At 40.3% G+C, this 16228-nt stretch overlaps 1 protein-coding gene across 1 annotated transcript in view; it reads left to right on the plus strand.

Moving 5' to 3' along the window:
* The window catches only part of LOC122934381 (interferon-induced, double-stranded RNA-activated protein kinase-like), a 71982-nt gene extending 62662 nt beyond the window's left edge, over positions 1–9320 (plus strand). The window contains exons 18-21 of the mRNA XM_044289799.1: positions 407–550; positions 5749–5850; positions 7553–7615; positions 8587–9320. Of these exons, the coding sequence (XP_044145734.1) occupies positions 407–550; positions 5749–5850; positions 7553–7615; positions 8587–8697 (420 nt within the window). The 3' untranslated portion in view covers positions 8698–9320. The remainder of the gene's footprint in view (positions 1–406; positions 551–5748; positions 5851–7552; positions 7616–8586) is intronic.
* Positions 9321–16228: the final 6908 nt, after the last annotated feature.

Genomic DNA, 16228 nt, shown 5'->3' on the forward strand with positions numbered 1-16228 from the left:
TCATCGATAGGTCCGGACCTGGAGGGCGGGCAAAGGCAGAGGCTGGGGAGGAGTAAAGTGAAAAGAAGGCAGAGCAGCCTGGGCACCTACACACTGAACGCCGCCCCTGGGCACCTACACACTGAACGCCGCCCCTGGGCACCTACACACTGAACGCCGCCCCTGGGCACCTACACACTGAACGCCGCCCCTGGGCACTTGCGAGTGCTCATTTGAATATGAATTAAATGTTGTTTTTCCTGCTAGTGCAAGTCTAAAGAGAAGAACAAAGGTACCGTTACAATCCTGTATAGGTGTGCTACAGAGCCATGTAAGCACTAAATGGCCATATGGAGGTGACAGACTCTCTTTAAATGGTACATGTTGGGGTCCCTTCACAGAACTAATGATAACACTTGTGTTACAGCCTGGAAATATATTATTTACTAAAGACATGATAGTGAAAATAGGAGATTTTGGCCTGGTGACTCGAATGACTGGTGAGGAAGAGGAGAAAGCACTTGAGCGAACCCGTGGAACTGGTACTCTAACCTATATGGCTCCAGAACAGGTGAATATTTTCTTTGTATTGCAAAGCTATTTTTCTTCTGATTTGGGATGTAGTTATATATCAGCATTATTTTCATTATTTTTTCACATGTTGAGAAGGTTAAACAAATTATCAGTTTTTCAGTAAAAAAAATAATTGCTTAAATATTGTTTGATTATTCTCTTATATATATATATATATAAATGTGTGTATAGATCCAGAAAAAAGAGCGGCACTCCGATAGGTAAAAGCAAGTGAGCCCTTTATTCACCCAGGTGGTGCAACATTTCGGCTCCAAACATGAGCCTTCTTCAAGCCGAAACGTTGCACCACCTGGGTGAATAAAGGGTTCACTTGCTTTTACCTATCGGAGTGCCGCTCTTTTTTCTGGATCCATTTATTAGGGTAATAAGTCCATTCCCCTTGGGACGTGCACCCGTACCTCTTTCTTTGAGCCAGTGCCGCCATTTTTCTTCGTGTGTGTGTGTGTGTGTGTGTATATATATATATATATATATATATATATATATAAAAAGCCGATTTAATCTCAGACCTGTATTATTGAAATACTTGGAGGAATTCTCAGGGAATAGGGACATAAAATTAAAGGGGTTTTCAAGGCTTTATCTAAATTCTCTGTCAGTTCTTACCCTTCTATTGCACCACTGATTCTGCGGTCTCCACTGTGATTACATAACTCGCTATGGGCTCTTCAGAGACAGACTGGGAACTTAAAGGGGTTGACTCTGGATCGCGCAGGGCAAGGGCTCTTTTATTTACAATAACACACTGCCGGGCGGAGGCATCGTGTTCGGTTACGCCACCGGCTGTGATGGGTGGGCTTTAGCGCTGCCCTAGGCGTTTTACAGGCTAGGGCAGCGCTAACGCCCACCCATCAGTGCCGGTGACATCACCGGGCTCACTGCTGGGCGGAAGCCTCCGCCTGGCAGCCCTAAGGAGAGCCCGGTTTGTTACAGAAACTCCCAAAAATGCCTTTGCCCTGCGTGATTTAGTGCAGGGCAAAGGAGAGTATCGGCGCATGAACTGCTCCCATGCTCAAGTCAGTGGGGCTGCCTGGGTGAAAATGGGGATATGTCTGGGTTCAGCTCTGAACCCGGACAACCCCTTTAAAGTGGCCCTGAAAAAAACTAAACTAAAAGTGGCCCCATGTTGTAGGCAGGTCAAAATTGACAGAAGGTGGGGCAACACAAATAGATAGAGCCAACATAAGAAGCAGCAACAGCAAAAGTAGGCAATACCATAGTGCAGCACAAAATACCACCCCACCAGGACCAAATACCATAGTGCAGCACAAACTAGTTCCTCATCAAATGCATCACCATTGGTCAGCTGCATAAAAACCTGATGCTTCTACATTAGTTAATACTGAGAGCATGAGATCATTATGTAAATGGCTGACTGCTGCGTGGAGGGCTTGGGTGGCCCACTCGACCTTAGCCCACCGAGAGTATAAGCAAACAAGTCAGCATATGAGAAATGAATGTTCCAACCAATAAAACCAACTAACTGAACAATGTCCCATCTTGTTGCATCACCCCCCCCCCCCCCCCCCTCCCCATCCAATCAGTATCAGGGTGATCTCAGATGGCTATCTGCAGGCACAGGAGTAATGCACAAATCCCCCACTTTTGGCCGAAGAAGAATAAAAAGGTATCAGAAAGGACTTTTAGGTGAGAGGTTAAGAGACAGAAATTGGGGATCATTACTCAATATACGAGTCTGATATCATGTAGTCAAAGAAAAACATGAGTGCAGTTTAGAGTGAGTCTCTGGAGGAACCCGGGCAATGTATTTACCCCATACTGTAAAGACTTCACCTTCCTTTCTTTATGCTGGGCCACCTCTATCCACAGAATCCAGTATATCTTTTCAGAGAAAAGACCAAATGAGGGGGGAGCTGTTGCTTCCAGACTTGAAATATTTATTTTTTTGCTTTGGCTGAAACCATTATGTAATAATGTGTAGTCATTTCAGGTCATTTTGGGGTATATTGTGTTGTGTTTTATCTATATAGCCCATAAAATGCCCACATGGAATCCAAAGGGGTGTTAGGGTTTAGCTGTTGGGTGGTAAATTTGTGAACTTCGACCCAGAACCATTGTATTTGTGAGCATTGCCATGTACAGTGATATAAGTTTGCCCCAAGAATACCACATTTAAAACAAGCGGAAGTGGGGAAGATACTCATTTTTTAACGTTTTATATGGGTGATAGATGCTCTATGGATTAATTTAGGGAGCTTTTCCATGTATCTAGCGGTCGGGAGGAAATGAAGGGATTGTTGAACTGATTTGAGGGAGCATGTGACTAGGGTCATCCAAGTGCCATTTAGTGATGGAGAGGTTGGACTCGTCATAATCATTGGGGATATGAAGGAATTTGTATGTGTAGGTAATAGCGGCTCTCCGGGAGCTGAGCTCTACTCTAAGTGGTTTAAAGTGGGAGGTCCTTTCTTGGGGTGTTACATGGCGTAATATTTTCCTGGCATAGCTAGAAGACTGGAGATGGTATCTCTCTGTATCTCTGTTGCAACCTGCTGATAACACTCTGTGACACTCTAAGCTCAGTGGCTATTTATTGGGCGATTCATGGATCAAACACCAGAATTTTGCTATTATACTCCTTGTTAGAGAACAGCAAGTTGTGCAAAAAGTACTGAAACATTGAACAGTTGGACATGTGCAGTCAAAAGTTTAGAGAAGGTCACATTAGGTTCACCTGTAAAGGTTAGAGTGCATTTTAGGTTCATCCTGAAATTTCACCCACAAGACAAATATCCCAAACTTTTTGGGAGTAGTGTATACATGCTATCCTTAACATGTCAACTGAAAATTTGTTTAAAAGATGTTACTGGTAAAACCTGGCTTCTATTAGAAGAGGGAGGGGTGCAAGACAACAAGAACATTAACATGTAGATCTTCTAGGGTTACAAGTAAAGCAGGCTAATAGTCGGGAGCTATAGCCATACACTTAAGATAGTTGACGAGTCTCAGCTAACTTTGCTCTTATGTGTATGGGCACCTTAAAGGGTTATTCTAGGTTTTATGTAAATTTTCTGTTTGGCCAGTAGAGCACTGAGCACTGATGCTAAAATTAAAAAGTCACTGACTCATCTTCTCAATGCCAATCCATTTCAGTGTAGAGGGTCTGATCCACCTCTTTTAAGTCTCTGGTCTGTGCACATCCAGACAGAGTCAAGAGTGCCACTGTGGCCAATCACTGGCCACAACAGTCACCTGCCCACAAGCAGCATATAACTCAGCAGTGAGTGATGTGCAGCTTGGAGACCAGGGACAGAAAACTGGGCAATTGCCCAGGGCCCCCATTCTCTAAGGGGCCCCTGCTTCAGTGCTAACTCTATATATGGAGTCAGTACTATGAACATGAGTCAGTGCTACTGACAATGCTTGGGGACACACTGTGTATTTAAGTCTTATTTAGCCCTTATTGTTTGAAATGTTTCTGCTGGCATTTGAACTCAAAACCATTTACATTAAAGACAAGGACCTTAACCACTGAACTACAGAGCTCAACTGTTGGAAAAAAAACTCATAGTAGTTTATCATGTATTAGATATTCATATACAGCCGAAAATATCATTTTATATTTTTTGTAGTAAAAAAAATAAATGTATGGCACAAAAAAAATATGTAATTACAAAAAATAAAATAAAATGATAACTCTGATACAGTATATATGAATGCATAATACATGGGAAACTACTACTGAGGTTTTAGCCATAATATATTTACAGCAGTATAAGGCTACATGCACATGAATGTGGTTTGTTTCCGTGTCTTTTTTTTTTTTTTTTTTGCGGATAGGATGCGGACCCATTCATTTCAATGGGTCTGCAGAAAAAGCGTTCAACACACTGTATAGCCCCACAAAAAAAATAGAACATGTCCTATTCTTGTCTGTTTTAGGCATTGTTACAATGGATCCACAAAAAAAAAAAGGATGGTATACGGACCGCAAAACACATACATCGTGTGCATGTAGCCTAACATGGAGCTCTATAGCTTAGTGGTTAAGATTCTTATTTTTAATATAGATGGTTGTGAGTTTAAAATCCCAGCAGAAATGTTTAAGAAAAAGAGGTTAAATAAAACATAAAGGGAATCTGTCACCTGGTTTGAGCATATTAAGGTGTTACTACTCCCATGTACAATAAAATACCTTTTTTTTCTTGCTGTAGTCTTCATTCTTTGTTTCATGGTTTCATTAGCCACAAAATCTTTTATGTTATGCAAATGAGTGTCCATGGTGCCCATCGCGCAGGCAGTCCGCGGTACTGCGCCTGTGTGAGATTTCACATAGCGGAGGGGGGCGGCGGCAAAGAGTTCGGGTGTGGGCAGTTACTTATGCTGGAAGAGGCGTGCTTGGGCTCTGAAGGAAGGCGGGCTGGGCACTGTACGGGAGAGTTACTGGGCTCCAGATTAGGATAATAACGCCCCTCTGGGCACCTTGGACAATCATTTTAATAACATAAAAAGTGGATTTTATCGCTAAGGAAACAATGAAACAAAAAATGAAGACTACAGCAATAAATAAGGTATTTTATTGTACATGGCAGTAGTAACACCTTAATATGCTCAAACCAGGTGACAGATTCTTTTTAAGTACGCAGGTGAAAGGTTTTATTTTATTGAAAAAAAAATGGAGCAAAACATAAAATATGTTCAAATAACACCCGGGTTAATCCACGCTAACCATTTTTACTTTATAAGTATCTGATTGAGATAAAGAATTTGAGGGAAATTGATCTTACCCTGCACTCTGGTGTCAAAAAGATGTATACTAAGGCTTTTCTGCCTTTTGGGGGGTTACTTGCACACAAAAAAACACACTTTTTGCATTTTTACACCACTCTTATGTTTGCACTTTTGAAAAGTGGGTGGGGAAGTGGGCGTTAGTTCCACTCCATATTTATCACTTTTTTAAGTCGCATAGTCACTCCAGTAGGTGGGTGCAGTGAAAAAGACTGGAGTAGCATTTCTAGACAAAAAAGTGTTAGGTTTAAAGATATATCAAGTTTAACAAAGAACTTGTGACACTTGATGAATTTGGCTCAAAGTATGTCAATGGACAAAATTGACTTCACATACAGTATTACGCTCATGATAAATTCTCCCCTTTGATTGTATATCTGGTCTTGTTAATTGTCTTTTATATATTATTATTTTTTTTTTCCACAGAAAGATAACAACCAGTATGAAAATGAAGTTGACATATACCCATTAGGTTTAATATTATTTGAACTTTTGTGGATAATTCACTCTGGTCACGAGAAAGCAATAGTAAGTGGTCATTTGTTATTTTAGCATGAGAAACCCTTAACTTCAAATAAGTCAGAATACTTGGTTGTAAGTTTTTTGTTTATTTTTGAAATAGTCATAGATGTGCCATGAAATTCAAGAAATATACATAAAGGGAAACTGTCAGCAAGTTCATGCTGCCTTAAAGCTATGGACACCTTCGGGGACATTTTTTTTCTGATTGCATTTTATTCATTTTGGGATAAAAAATATTTTTTTCATTGGGTCTTTATTAAAAATATTCAGCTGCTTTTAAATGACAAGGGTTAAAAAAAATATCAATCTGTTTGCAGAGCATCACTGTTCAGTGCTGTCAGCTGGCTGCTCACGTGAAGCCTTATCTCTGATCTCCTGAGCTCATAAACACGCCATATCCTTATCAGTTTGATGAGAGTTTATGAGGTCAGAGGTAAAGCTTCACATGAGCCACTAGGCTGAGAAGTGATGCTCTGCAAACAGGCAGCCTTTTTAACCCTTGTATCTAAAAAAAACAAAAAAAAAAAAAAAAAAAAAAAAAAACCCTGAATAGTTTTGATAAAGATCAAATGAAAAAAAGGATTTTTAGCCCGAAATGAGTGAAATGCAATTATAAAAAAAATTGCCCTGAAGGTGTCCATGGCCTATAAAGGGGTTTCAACATTTGAACATTTATGGCATATTGCTAGGCTATGCCATAAATGTTGGATATGTGCAGATTCCTAAGGGTGGCATGGTGTAAATGTTGTAGATGAGATTTCAGAAATGTTATCCACACGCTGCAGAGAAAATCCTGCAGTGTAAACATCACATCATTTTAGGCTGTTTTTGTGGGGGCAATTTTCAGCCAGCTTACTGAAGATTTTAAAGGGGTTATTCAAAGTCTAAAACATGCCCTCCCCCAATGCCCAGGCCCCTTATATAGATTATACTTACCCTACTCCCGATCCCCGAATGGCTGCCGCTGCATCTCTCCAGCTTCCCTAGTATCACCTGCAGAAATGCTGCTGCTGATGTGCGGGGTTCAGGAGCGACGCAGGTGTCGGAAAGCAGGTAACTATAATCCATACAAGGGGTCCTGGCATTGGGGCGCATGTTTTAGACTTTAAGCTCCATAAGATCTGCAGTGGACCCACTATGTGTGACCATACCATTAGTGTCAGAAACTTGTATGAGCTGCAGTGACGACACACACAATGTCCTACTGCTGGTTAGTGTCAGGATCTTGTTGGATTAGGACAGGTGGCCCAAGACCCCTTCAGAGTAAGCTGAGACTTCAAGATTACACTACACGTCATCTCAGAAGAGGAAGTAGCACTCGTACATGTGCCACCTCCTCCTCAAACAGCTGATCATGCAAGGGGTGCTGGGAGTCGGACCCCCACCGATCAGATATTGATGACCTATCCTGAGAATAGGTCATCAATAATACTGGCTGCACAACCCCTTTTAAAAAAAACTAACATGTGAATAGCCCCATAGACTGCAATGGTTCTTAATTATCTTTACTCTTTAGTAGCCATTGCTCATCTCTATACAGTGGAGGGGATTGCTGCATGTAAATACAATCTTTCACCTCCACTGGCATCCCAACAACCACCTTGTCCTTCGGCCAGTGTAAACCCTCCTTTATGTGCTAATGTTTTGTTGGTTTTATGTGCAGATTATCTTGTTGCTCTAACAATGTTATGTTACTTTTTTCTTTAAGTTATGGCGCGATTTACAGAAAGGTGAATTTCCTAGAGAATTTGAAGAGCAGCACCCCATGGAGGCAAGTAGTTAGTAGACTATATTCACAAATGGTATATTTATTGCACATTGTCTGTGTGGATTCTGCACCAAAAATCTGCCAAAAAGTATGGTCCAGTGCATGTGAATGCAGTCTCACAAAAGCTAATTCACACTCAGCAGTAATATATGTACAGATTTGAGAGCGTATTATTTATTATTAAAGCACCATTCATTCCATGGCGCTGTACATATAACAAGGGGTGTACATACATAGTATAAAAGCATAGCAATAAGCATGAACAAGACAAGTTACAAACTGGTACAGAAGGAGAAAGGAACCTGCTCATGAAGGCTTACAATCTACAAGGTATGGGGAAAGATACAGTAGGTGAGGGTAAACCTGCTCATACGCCAGTATAGTGGCAGCAGGCAGGAGTGCACCTAGCCTTTCTGCTGCCTGAAGCGAAATGGTGTCCCTCCCTCCCCAATGCCAATTTCTTAACCTTTCCCCTTCCCTTCAGCCCATGGCCCTTCAGCTCCTCCTCTCTTGCCCCTACCTGGTGCTGCCTGAGGCAATCGCCTCACCTGGCCTCAGTGGTGGTGCACCCCTTGCCAGCAGGATAAGTGTAAGTTGTATACTTGTCTGAAGAGGTGGGTTTTCAGGTTTCTTTTGAAGGATTCCACTATAGGTGAAAGTCTGATATGTTGGGGTAGAGAGTTCCAGAATACGAGGGACGCATGGGAGAAATCTTGGAGGTGATTATGAGAAGAAGTGATAAGAGGAGAGTAGAGAAGAAGATCTTGTGATGATCAGCTATGGGAAGGTACTGGGAGATCAGGACACAGATATATGGAGGGACAGGTTCTGGACGGCCTTGTATGTCATACTGTGGCTTTTCAAATCACCAGGCAGATTCTTTAATGATCTATTATGGATTTCTCCCTGCAATAGTTTTCACCTTCAGCTGTACCATGTATCTTCTATTCTCATTTATCTTTATGTTTCCACAGAAATTTGAGATCAGCAAAATGCTGTCAAATGATCCTAAGAAACGACCATCAGCTGAAGAGTTATCTGAATCTTTTAAAAACATGAAAATACTTGATTCTCGAACCTGCTAGGCATGTCCCATACCAAATCTTCATCCCGGCCCCCCTGATGTTCTCTGCTTCCCGGTCCAGCAATGACTTTCTGACACAGGGGCATGTGACTGCTGCAACCAATCACAAGTCAGATTCCAGCTCTTATCATTCAGAGAACCATTGCCAAATAAGAGCTTCTTCCCAAATGGTTGCTTTTGACATCAGCTTCCCTTTTTCACTTGGTGTTCATTTTGATAAATTCTCCTGTGTGTCTGAGGCTTGGTATTGAAAGTTCTTCGGTGTAAAGCCCCATTCACGCAACTGTATTTTTCCTCCTTATCCGATCTGCATTTTTTGCGGAACTGATGCAGACCCATTCATTTCAATGGGTCCGCCAACTTAAACCAACTCACAGCACAGAATAATGTTTAAAAAAAAAAAACTATGGACATTTTAACTTTTGTATTTAATGCTGTAAATGTGCAAAAGATTCTTAAAATACTAGACCTTATTGTTAGTACTTGGTAGAGGCAAATGTACATACAGTGGTACAGTGTGGGTGTTTAAGTTTGTTAATATAATAAAAACTTCCTGAGAACTAAGCTGTAAGTTAAAAATAAAAACACTCAAAAACTGTGTATTCAATAAAGGGTTTCACAGTGTTTTATTTGGGTTGTTTTTTACTGCTGCAGTTCTAGCACATCTCCTATAGTGCAAGTCTTAGGGTATATTCACATGTGGCAGATTTGTTACAGAAATTTACAATGTAGCTTGGATTTCTACAAACCTGATCCAGATGGAGCAGAATTAAAATTTTCTCAAACAAATCTCCCGCATGTAAATATAACCTTTGTTTAATCTTAAACTCTCAGCCTAAAGTATCCGAAACACTGCATGTGTATATACCTATTTTTAATGCTAGTGCTTTTCTTCTTTATTTCTCAGCATCGCTGCATCCTGGCAGGATGCGTACATGCAGAACTTCCTGTTTTCCCAGCTTCCTGTTGGGTTTTCTAACCAAACTCAGCATGCTTTGCTCTGTAATGTTTCGCAGGGCTTGCTCTACCTGCCACACTGTTTTCTCTGCAGCAGTCATTCCCTCTCCATGTTAGGTGGAGCAAGAGCTGTGGAACGTTACAAGCCAAAGCTTCTTTGGGAGCATCTGTCGGAGACATTCATAGAGAATCCTTGCTGTTTGCACTCGAGCATTTTCATGCGGAAAAATGCCAGTTGAAGCCCTACCATAAAAAGAAACACATATGGTGGCAGGATGTCCTGAACATATCATGACTGTCCCTCATATCATTACTATGGGTGACTGACTGTCATATGTGATGGCTGACCAGATCTTCAAACCAGCAGTTGGGGCAATGTGTCACCCAACAGCAAAAGCAGGATTGAAGTGCTCACCATGAGGCCTCCGTATTTGAATCTGGCTCAACATCGTCTTTTCCCAAACAGAACCTTAATTAGTTGCTAAAGACAATATAGTTCCTCTCTGTAGCAGTCCAGGTTTCTCATGCAAACTATGGTGACATTGGCTGACTGTCAATAGCAGGACACATATTGGGTGCCGTGACAACAAATTTCCTTCTGCAAAGTGTATGGCAATAGTCTGGCCAGAGATGGGGGATGTAATGAAGGTGCCACCTATGCCTGGATAGTGAACAACAAAACTGTGGGAGCTGCTCATGTTTGTTGGTGGATCAAATGATCCTCTCTACTTGTAGTCTGTCTGTGCACCATGTGCTTTGTGTACTCACATAACCACTGCTAGTTGAGAATGGCCTAGGTGGCGGTGGCGAGCAAGTTGACAAAACCCCCATCCGGCTTTTCTAAGTCTGAGGATATAACTCTTCTCAAAGCCTGTCAACTGAGCAAAATGTCTTTGAGTGTGTCGTAGAGGCATGTCTAGCAGTCAACAATCTCTCAATAAGAGGTACACTACCCAAAAGTGGCCTAGTGGGGGAGGCACTTTTATGCCCTTCCAGTGTCTAATCAGACCACAGTTGTATTCATTTACACAAGAGTTTTGCAGCAATCCAAAATTTCTATCTAGGTGTGTTTTTTTTTTTTGGTCAGAGTGTAATATTTAATGTTTTAATTATATATATATATATATACTGTATGTCAAATATCTCTATAGGGCTCCATTCCCTGAATAAAGGTCAAATACGTGTCCTTGTATCATGTATAAATGACATGATAACGTTACGCTGTGCGTGCTGCCAAACATTTCTATACTCTTTAAATAATGTTTCTACAATAAAAACAAGTAAAGGGAATCTGCCACCAGGGACCCCTTATAAAACTAGACACATAGCGGTGGTTCGCTTGATAAAAACACTGTTTTTCTTTTGTTGATATGAGACTCTCCAATCCAACTCCTAGCAATTATCATCAATCAAATCCTACATATTTTTATTTTAGTGTTTCTATTATTTTTATGAAGATACTAATTTCCTTTTACAATTATCGAAGAAAAATCTTTACATAGATATTTATATTTACTTTTATGTGGACATTTACTTTTATATGGACACTATTTTTTGCATGGTTACAATTTTATAAATCAATCATTTTACATGTATTTCAATCATAAATTGTACACAGCAATCAAAGTGCGATAAAGTGATGGAAAAACAACAAAAACGCACAATAAGAAGAAATACCGCAACAATAATGCAGATGCGTTTTTGTTGTTTTTATAAATAATTTTGGAAATTCTATTGATTGCAAAACACAAAATGTACCTTGGCTAAATGCGTGGGGGGGTCCTGTGACTCCCCCCCCCCCCCGTGTCGGCGATCGCCGCAAACCGCAGGTCAAGTCAAACCTACGGTTTGCGGCTTTTACCTGGTGCGGCAGCGGTGGTTGACTGTGCCATCGGGTCCCCATGCGGCTGTAAGGGGGAACCCGATGGCATGAAAGGCATTGCGATGCCTAAGGAAGGCATCGCGATGCCTTCCGGTGACGAGCCTGTGAGATCCAGCCCCCTGGATCTCACAGGCTGGAAGCTGTATGAGTAATACTCACTGTATTACTCATACAGCCAATGCATTCCAATACAGAAGTATTGGAATGCATTGTAAAGGGATTAGACCTCCAAAAGTTGAAGTCCCAAAGTGGGACAAAAGCTAAAGTGAAAAAAAGTTGAAAAAATTAAGTTTTCCCCCCCAAAATTTTAAGTTTCAAGTAAAAATAAACAAAAATTTAATTTTCCCTAAATAAAGTTAAAAAAATTGGTAAAAGAGAGGGGGGAAAAAAAAGTATACATATTAGGTATCGCCGTGTCCGTATCGACCAGCTCTATAAAAATATCATATGACCTAACCCCTCAGATGAACACCGTAAAAAATAAAAAATAAAAACTGTGCTAAATAAACAATTTTTTTGTAAGCTTACATCACAAAAAGTGTAATAGCAAGCGTTTAAAAAATCATATGCACCCCAAAATAGTGCCAATGAAACCGTCATCTCATCCCACAAAAAAATGAGACCCTACCTAAGATAATCGCCCAAAAAACTGAAAAAACTATGGCTCTCAGAATATGGGACACTAAAACATGATTTATTTTTGTTTCAAAAATTATATTATTGTGTAAAACTTACATAAATAAAAAAAGTATACATATTAGGTATCGCCGCATCTGTATCGACCGGCTCTATAAAAATAGCACATGACCTAACCCCTCAGAGGAACACCGTAAAAAATGTAAAAAAAACCTGTGCTAAATAAACAATTTTTTGTCACCTTACATCACAAAAAGTGTAATAGCAAGTGATCAAAAAGTCACACGCACCCCCAAAATAGTGCCAATCAAATCGTCATCTCATCCCGCAAAAATCATACCCTACCCAAGGTAATCTCCCAAAAACTGAAAAGATTATGGCTCTCAGACTATATAAACACTAAAACATGATTTTTTTTGCTTCAAATATGAAATCATTGTGTAAAACTTACATAAATAATAAAAAAAGTATACATATTAAGTATCGCAGCGTCCGTAATAACTTGCTCTATAAAAATATCACATGACCTAACCCCTCAAGTGAATACCGTAAAATAAAAATGGTGTAAAAAAAAACTATTTTTTTGTCACCTTACATCACAAAAAGTATAATAGCAAGCGATCAAAAAGTCACACACACCCCAAAATAGTGCAAATCAAACCGTCATCTCATCCCGCAAAAATCCTCCCCTACCCAAGGTAATCGCCCAAAAACTTAAAAAATTATGGCTCTCAGACTATGGAAACATTAAAACATGATTTTTTGGGTTTCAAAAAAGAAATCATTGTGCAAAACTTACATAAAAAAGTATACATATTAGGTATCGCCGCATCCATGACAACCTGGTCTATACAAATACCACAATGATCTAACCTGTCAGATGAATGTTGTAAATAACAAAAAATAAAAATGGTGCCAAAACAGCTATTTGTTACCTTGCCTCACAAAAAGTGTAATATAGAGCAACCAAAAATCATATGTACCCTAAACTAGTACCAACAAAACTGATACCCTATCCTGTAGTTTCTAAAATTGGATCATTTTTATGGAGTTTCTACTGTAGGGTTGCATCAGGGGGGCTTCAAATGTGACATGTTGTAAAAAGAAAAAAACAGTCCAGCAAAATCTGCCTTCCAAAAACCATATGGCATTCCTTTCCTTCTGCACCCTGCCGTGTGCCCGTACAGTAGTTTACGACCATATATGGGGTGTTTCGGTAAACTAAAGAATCAGGGCCATAAATATTGAGTTTTGTTTGGCTGTTAACCCTTGCTTTGTAACTGAAAAAAAATATATCAAAAAATCTGCCAAAAAAGTTAAATTTTTAAATTGTATCTCTATTTTTCATTAATCCTTGTGGAACACCTAAAGGGTTAACAAAGTTTGTAAAATCAGTTTTGAATACCTTGAGGGGTGTAGTTTCTAGAATGGGGTCATTTTTGGGTGGTTTCTATTATGTAAGCCTTGCAAAGTGACTTCAGACCTGAACTGGTCCCTAAAAATTGGGTTTTTGAAAATTTCAGAAAAATTTCAAGATTTGCTTCTAAACTTCTAAGCCTTGTAACATCCCCAAAAAATAAAATATAATTCCAAAAATGATCCAAACATGAAGTAGACATATGGGGAATGTAAAGTAATAACTATTTTTGGAGGTATTACTATGTATTATAGAAGTAGAGAAATTGAAACTTGGAAATTTGCAATTTTTTTACAATTTTTTGGTAAATTTGGTATTTTTTAATAAATAAAAATTATTATTTTTTACTTCATTTTACCAGTGTCATGAAGTGCAATATGTGACAAAAAAAAAAAAAAACAATCTCAGAATGGCCTGGATAAGTCAAAGCGTTTTAAAGTTATCACCACTTAAAGTGACACTGGTCAGATTTGCAAAAAATGGCCTAGTCCTTAAGGTGAAATAAGGCTGTGTCCTAAAGGGGTTAAGAGATCCATATCAGGTTCTGGTGGGTTCCTTTAAGAAAAGGGTATAAATGGAGGGTAGATGAGACTCTCAGTATGGCCACTGAGGAAGAGGTTAGAAGACCTTGAAACGCGTCTGGCATAATTAGAGATCGCAACTACCCACCACTACCCGTACACAGTGTTTGCGATATTTAAAAAGGTTTACAGGATTAAGAAAGATTTCTCCTCGCTACATTCAACACCCTCCCGAGACATCACGTGACAGAACCACAAGCCTCGATACACAAGTCACGTGACGGAGCATCACGTGAGACGCCAGTTTCACCGCGGAATTGAAACAACACGGCCGCTGAACAAAGACTCGATATACAGTACAGACCAAAAGTTTGGACACACCTTCTTATTTCAGAGTTTTATTTATTTTCATGACTATGAAAATTGTAGATTCACACTGAAGGCATCAAAACTATGAATTAACACATGTGGAATTATATACATAACAAAAAAGTGTGAAACAACTAAAAATATGTCATATTCTAGGTTCTTCAAAGTAGCCACCTTTTGCTTTGATTACTGCTTTGCACACTCTTGGCATTCTCTTGATGAGCTTCAAGAGGTAGTCACTTGAAATGGTCTTCCAACAGTCTTGAAGGAGTTCCCAGAGATGCTTAGCACTTGTTGGCCCTTTTGCCTTTACTCTGCGGTCCAGCTCACCCCAAACCATCTCGATTGGGTTCAGGTCCGGTGACTGTGGAGGTCAGGTCATCTGGCGCAGCACCCCATCACTCTCCTTCATGGTCAAATAGCCCTTACACAGCCTGGAGATGTGTTTGGGGTCATTGTCCTGTTGAAAAGTAAATGATGGTCCAACTAAACCGGATGGAATAGCATGCCGCTGCAAGATGCTGTGGTAGCCATGCTGGTTCAGTATGCCTTCAATTTTGAATAAATCCCCAACCGTGTCACCAGCAAAGCACCCCCACACCATCACACCTCCTCCTCCATGCTTCACGGTGGGAACCAGGCATGTAGAGTCCATCCGTTCACCTTTTCTGCTTCGCACAAAGACAAGGTGGTTGGAACCAAAGATCTCAAATTTGGACTCATCAGACCAAAGCACAGATTTCCACTGGTCTAATGTCCATTCCTTGTGTTCTTTAGCCCAAACAAGTCTCTTCTGCTTGTTGCCTGTCCTTAGCAGTGGTTTCCTAGCAGATATTCTACCATGAAGACCTGATTCACACAGTCTCCTCTTAACAGTTGTTCTAGAGATGTGTCTGCTGCTAGAACTCTGTGTGGCATTGACCTGGTCTCTAATCTGAGCTGCTGTTAACCTGCGATTTCTGAGGCTGAACTTATCCTCCACAGCAGAGGTGACTCTTGGTCTTCCTTTCCTGGGGCGGTCCGCATGTGAGCCAGTTTCTTTGTAGCGCTTGATGGTTTTTGTGACTGCACTTGGGGACACTTTCAAAGTTTTCCCAATTTTTCGGACTGACTGACCTTCATTTCTTAAAGTAATGATGGCCACTCGTTTTTCTTTACTTAGCTGCTTTTTTCTTGCCATAATACAAATTCTAACAGTCTATTCAGTAGGACTATCAGCTGTGTAGATTACGTCATCAAAGGTCCTTTCGCAGGTCCTGAAAGAAGACGATGCCGGCGGCGCGATCAGGTGGATGAGGTGAGTTAATTTTTTTATTTTTTTTTAACCCCTCCAGCCCTATTGTACTATGCATTCTGTATTAAGAATGCTATTATTTTCCTTTATAACCATGTTAGAAGGGAAAATAATAAAATCTACAGAACACCTAAAACTGAACAACGCAACACAATCGTAGTCAAAACTGACTGAAATTGCGTGTGCACCCGCGTGGGTTTCCCGCATCTGGGACGCCCGTGTAAAAGAGGCCTAAGGCTACATGCACACGAATGTTGTTTGCTTCCATGTCCATTCGTTTTTTTTGCGCATAGGATGCGGACCCATTCATTTCAATGGGTCTGCAAAAAATGCGGACAGCACACCGTGTGCTGTCCGCATCAGTATGTCCGTTCCGTAGCCCCGCAAAAAAAATAGAACATGTCCTATTCTTGTCCGTTTTAGGCATTGTTACAATGGATCCGCAAAAAGACAAAA

The sequence above is a fragment of the Bufo gargarizans genome, chromosome 4 (genome assembly GCF_014858855.1).
Source record: "Bufo gargarizans isolate SCDJY-AF-19 chromosome 4, ASM1485885v1, whole genome shotgun sequence".
NCBI lineage: Eukaryota > Metazoa > Chordata > Amphibia > Anura > Bufonidae > Bufo > Bufo gargarizans.